At 36.6% G+C, this 6,000-nt stretch overlaps 1 protein-coding gene across 1 annotated transcript; it reads left to right on the forward strand.

Moving 5' to 3' along the window:
- Window positions 1-301: 301 nt before the first annotated feature.
- GCK72_002503 (uncharacterized protein) lies at window positions 302-2,864 on the forward strand (the record flags this gene model as incomplete). Its single annotated transcript, XM_053723461.1, has 8 exons — window positions 302-447; window positions 639-754; window positions 1,180-1,460; window positions 1,505-1,678; window positions 1,725-1,870; window positions 1,919-2,307; window positions 2,356-2,675; window positions 2,724-2,864. The coding sequence occupies 8 exons, from the start codon at window positions 302-304 to the stop codon at window positions 2,862-2,864; spliced, it is 1,713 nt and encodes a 570-aa protein (XP_053592106.1).
- Window positions 2,865-6,000: the final 3,136 nt, after the last annotated feature.

The raw sequence follows: 6,000 nt of genomic DNA on the forward strand, positions 1-6,000 counted from the left end.
TTGAATCGTTACGGCTCGCGTTGTTTCTTTTTAAATATTAAATTTAATATGTGTATTTGCCTCCGTGAATGAATTGAACATAAAGTTTTTGTGGGAACAATTGTAAACGAAAATGTATTGCGAAACTTGCTTTCTATATGCCCTCCGCCTGGTTGACTAATCCCTAATATCTTTTTTCTCTCGTCTCTCTCACACTCACATCGCTTCGCATATTTCGAAAACCACATATATTGTGTACTTGTGAACAAAACTTTTTTCATTCAATAAGCTCCGACTATTCTAGTTTCCCAGTCCCTATTGAATGGATTCGTCATCGGAAAGCGTTGGTGACGATCAGGGCGATTACCAATATCCCTGGTTTCCAATGGGACATTTCGGCATCAATTTTATCCAAACTGATGGTTCGAAAGCTTATGTCGAAGGAGAATTGTCCAGGGCATATATAAAGTAAGAATGAACGTTATGGAAACTGTTTTAGTGCAGAATTGTCGAACTTTTACTTACTGAAAAGTCAATATGAAAGTGCGCTCTAGCGAAGTGATTTTTGCAAGATTTGTTTGGTATTCGATTTGCGAAAAACTAAGAAAAGTATTTGTTAGAATCATTAGTTTTCTAGTATTATTTTTTTTAATTTTCAGAGACTACGAGCTTCTCAAAGCAAGTAAACGGAAGAAGGAAGAGAAACAGCCAGCGGAGCAACTTCAGGTAGACATGGATGAAATGAGTCTGCAGGATTCAGTGCCAGAAGATAATGGTACGGTTTTTAAAGAAAAAATAATAATTTTCGACAATTATCAATGATTCTTGGCGCTAAGTTAGTTGGGGGGGGCCACTCAAAAATTTTTTTTTGGGACTCCGAATCAGTTTGCAGAAAGAGGAGTAAAGTTTACAAAATCTGTGTGATTCTTGTGGGGGACCACTTTTCACCATTCTCTTAGGCTTAGGTTTCTTAAAAATTCGGAAAAAAGTTGACAAAAACGACAAAAATTGACAAATTAATAGTTTTTGTCCATTTTTTTCCCGAATTTCTAAGAAACCTAAGCCTAAGAGAAAGGTTCGGTAGCAAAAAAAGTGCCTCTCCCACGCCTCCAGCCACTCACCTTCAGCCAAAAAAATTGCCTAAAATTTCGAAAATTTGAGTGGCCCCCCCCCCAACTAACTTAGCGCCTGATTATTTAGGAGAAGCGACTGACAAACTGCTGGAGGACAAGGACATGGCGTATGAAGTACTTCCAAAGTGGTCATCTGATAAGAAAAAAGGGAAAAAAAGGAAGGCAAAGGGACGGTACAACTATCATTCTTTCGAAGAATACTGGGATGTTTCAAGTTTTTGGGTGATTCAACGGACGTGGCTTAATGATTTTGGAGGTCAAATGACTGAAGAGAATCAGAAGGAATTGTTGAAGAAATGTGATGAAATGAAGCCAATCTATCCAATTGAACAGCATGAGAACTTATTGGTTTGTTAGAAATCATTTGGCTTAATATTTTTTGTTCTTTTCAGGAAAATCCTGATTATCAGAACATCACCAAGTCATTAACTGAAACAAAAGAGGGAGTGACATTCGAGGAAATTTATGCAGAGCATTGTGATTTAATCAAGAAACAAACTGAGAATGATTATCACATTTATCAAACAAAAGAAGTGACTCGTCGGTGTAAAGATATGATCAATAGAGTATGTAAAAGAACTGTTTTAGGAAATTTCATTGTATAATTTTTAGGTAAAACGACTTGGATATGCTCCCGGGTTTGAAGAATCTCAGTTGCCTTCATTCTATGATCTCAATGATAAAGATATAAAAATCGATAAGCCTTTGATAAAAGAAGTCAGATACCAAATCGATGAGTCGTATGCAAAGAAGTTCGTGTAAGTGATGCCTCGTGAAGTAACAATAGGAATTTGAAATATTTTCAGTGGTGATAAGTTTGAAGAGTCTACAGCGTCTACATCGGAGTCCAGTAGCTCAGCAGAGTCTCAAATCGAATCAACAGTTCCACTAAATCCGAAAGAAATTCGTTTCAACTTTGACCCGGAAACAGAACAACACTTGATTGCGTCGAACGCTGAGAAATTGTATGCAAATGATCCAGAAATCAGCAAATACTATTATCAACGTTATCGACTCTTCTCTCGTCTCGATGAAGGTATCATTATGGACAGAGAAGGATGGTTCTCAGTGACACCAGAAGCTATTGCGGAACACATTGCTGATCGTGTCGTCCGTCACAATGTTTCTGTTGTTGTTGACGCATTTACTGGTGTTGGAGGCAATGCTATTCAGTTTGCACTTCGTGGAGCCCATGGTAAGTTTCTATTTATTCAAATTGGTTCATAAAAATATTCACTTTCAGTAATTGCTATCGACATGGATCCAGTTCGTCTGAAATGTGCTCGAGAAAATGCTCGTGTTTACGGTGTCGCCGACTACATTGACTTCATCTGTGCCGACTTTTTCGACGTCGCAGCTACCTGGGCTGCTGACAAGAAACTCGCCCCAAAAGTAGACGCAGTATTCTTGAGTCCACCATGGGGTGGTCCTTCGTATCTAAAATCGAAGGAATTCGATTTGGCCACTGGCTGTTGTCCGAATGGAATCGATATTTTTGATGTTTCTCTGAAAATTAGCCCAAATATTGCCTATTTTCTGCCAAGAAACACAAAAGTTAGCCAGGTAACATTAATTCGTGTTCTGAGTTTTATAAAAACTAGTTTCTTTCAGTTGACCGAACTTGCAATCAAGGCGAAAACTCGTATGGAAATTGAGCAGTCTTCATTGAACACAAAAATCAAAACCATCACAGTCTACTATGGAAAATTGGCATACCGGGAGAAATCACCAAAGTCATCGGGCGATAATTAGTTTTCTTTTTTCACATGTTTCTCACTTTTTGTTCAGGTTGTTCTTGTTCTCACTCTGTTTTGTTCTTACAATTAGTTTCCTTATCAAAATAAACGAATTTATTGCCAAGGTATTCATTCGTAAGTGTCACATTGACAAATCATCATCTTTCCTTCTCATTTCTCGTTTCTCTTTTGACGAATAACTTGCTCGCCAAGTCGGTGGCTTCCAGTAGCAGCTGTCCTCAGTTTCTTCTCTCTTAGCAATTACACACTATCATTTTTCGCCGTTTCTCGTTTCTCTCTTCTGAATTTTCTCTTTAAACTCTAATCAATCAATCAATAATCATTGAAACTTTTCCAGTTTTTCTTCTCGAAAAAGAATACAGAAAACATCTGGTTTACTGCATTCTCCTTATGACTCGAGAACTCATTCAAATCAAAAAATGAACACTTTTTAGTTTATGACACTGGGACGGAGACTGCTTCCCAAACCACCCGAACCACAAAACTTTTTTGTTATTTTCAAATTATTTTCATCATTTTCGGTAGGAATTTTGGGTAGTTTCTCGACTTCCTATTAGAATCTTATTTCAAAAGTAAAGAGGGAAAACTAATTTCAAGTCTTCTTGATCATAATTTTCAATACTTTTTTGATGATTTCAACCGATTTAGTATGATCCAGATTGTTCAATTTGAAGATGTTCTATTCCATCATTTCATTCGAAAACTCATGAATCCCGATAACCAAAATCTTTAAATTTTTCACAAAGGGGTAACCGATGTCCAAATAAATCATGAGTCTTTTTCTAGGGCATTTTCCTTTTACCCTCTGATTTATAGGATCTCTAGAATAAACTGCAGTCTTTACTTTTTTTGTTGACAGATTTATTGTACGGTCCCCTCCCGACAGTTTTATGCCATAATTCTGCAGTGAGATCTTATACAAAAAGTTGTCAACTACAAAAATTGAGCTATAAGTTTTATCTATACACTCAACGTTTGTTGAGATCCCCGGATATTTTATGATTCTATAATACATTCTCAAAGTTTCCCTTTCTCAACTGCATATTGTAAATCAGCTTCATTTTCCATAAATCAAGCTGAAAACTAAATTTCTAGAGACAGTTTTTGGAAACTCTCAACCAGCGTGAGGTATTCGGTAAACAACTACCGGTAAATGCAGTTTTCGGTAATTTACCGAATCCTTCCGAATACCTCACACTGCTCTCAACCAAAAACCTCACAAGTCTACCCAATTCAACAATGTGGTCAATACTTTATCAGCTAAACATTACAAAATGAATAATTCTTCGGGAGAAATTACAAACTTATCTTTATCTTTCGGATCATCCGAATGCCAGACTGTCAATTTTGGGTTCTAGAAGTATCTCTTTCTTTCACTTCTATAATTCCCAGAATCTGCAGAACAGAGAACTCCTCAAAGTGCAATGCCTCATTTCCAACTCTTTTCCATTTAAAAATTCTCTCCAAACTCTATTAATACATGCTCATTAAATTCCATTTCCCACCGCATTTCCGCTCACTCTATCTTTCCATTTTTCGTTTCCTTCAATGCCCAAAAACAATGAGGGACCAGTGGAAAATGTACGGAGAAAAGGGAAGGAGGGGATGGATGATGATGATGTGGTGCACCCTCCTCTCTGCTTTTCCTATATTTAATCCATGTCGTCCGCTTCTTTTCTACCACACCATCTCTGTCACACAATCATTCATGTCCTTCTTTCCTTTTCTCTTTTCCCTTTTCTTTTAATCTTTTCACTCTTTTCAGTAGATGGCCACTTTTAAAGTGGAGAAGAACAAGAGACTCAGACTGACAGACTTTTTAATTATTACAAAATGAACACTTCTTTCAGGTCTCTTCATGAGGTCCTCCAAATGGTTTCTTCTTACTGTAAGTACCGCTTTTCTTCTCAATACGAGTAATGGTGAGTCTTTTCATGATAAAGAAACATACTGTAATTGGAAATGGGTCGTATATCCAAGATCTCTGCATGTAGGCATTAATTTGAGGTATACTGTACCGTTTAATCTGGAATCGGACTGCCTTAAGTTTAAGAATGCCATGGTTGTCATGAGAAAAATATCTGGAAAAGATTTTTAAAAGTTCTGAAACATTCCTCAAAATTAACGGGATTTTGTGAAAATGTTGAAAACCGTTGAGATCTATCATTTGAGATCTCGAGGTAATTTTTCTGAAATATACATCTAAAAACTGTGGATTTTGAGCCTGCAGTTGAGGACATATTTTTGGTTCTTTAACTGAATTTTCAAAAAGTTTCTCCTGACAGACATACTAAAAAATCAAAACTATATTCATTTTTGCAATTTGCATTAAAAAGTTGTGACATTAAAAAGTGTATCTGGGAAACAGGCTTCGAGCTATTTTTAGTTTCAGATATTCGAGTTTTCTATGCCAATCCAGTGTAAATTCAGAAAAAGAACTTATATTAAAAATGTTCAGAAAAAGGAAAAATTAAGCCCCTGGGTAAAAAATTTCTCTTCCAAAACTGAGATTTTCGGATAACGTGAACCTGTGACACACTTTAAAGTTTCGTCTTTTTAACTGGAAAATGCCAAACTGTGTGCATTGTATGCCGCTAAATAATACTCTCAAAATTAGATTGTAAATCACAAAACGAGATTTTTGGCGCTTCTAAACTGGCTCAAACTTATTTGAAAAATTACAGACAAACTATTCTAACCGGAAACACGTTCGATTCAAAAAATCTTCGGAAATATGCAAAACTGGTTTCTTTGAGCCAAACGACCTAGCTTGACCCCGCTTTCTCAAAAAGTGCATAATGATCCTATTTCGACCACCCATAAAAACCAAAAAGAAGGCGTTGACGTCTTCTCCATCTTCTCCCTCAACACCACCCCCTTCTCAGATTTTTCGACGTTTTTCGTGTGTCGGTTAATACGTGCAAATAGTTCCCTCGGGGATCGAGAAAATGCAAAAAGTTGTGAACACTTCCATATGATTTGTTTACAGTTGTTGACCTACTTTACTTTTGTTTTTTCTATTTTCCTACTTCTCTGAATCTGGAAATGGGTTGGTTCAATTTTTGTTCCTTTTCTGATACCAAATAATTTTTCTTATTTCAGTTTCGGCGTCAGATGATGAGGAAAGATTA

This window comes from Caenorhabditis remanei, chromosome I (genome assembly GCF_010183535.1).
Source record: "Caenorhabditis remanei strain PX506 chromosome I, whole genome shotgun sequence".
NCBI lineage: Eukaryota > Metazoa > Nematoda > Chromadorea > Rhabditida > Rhabditidae > Caenorhabditis > Caenorhabditis remanei.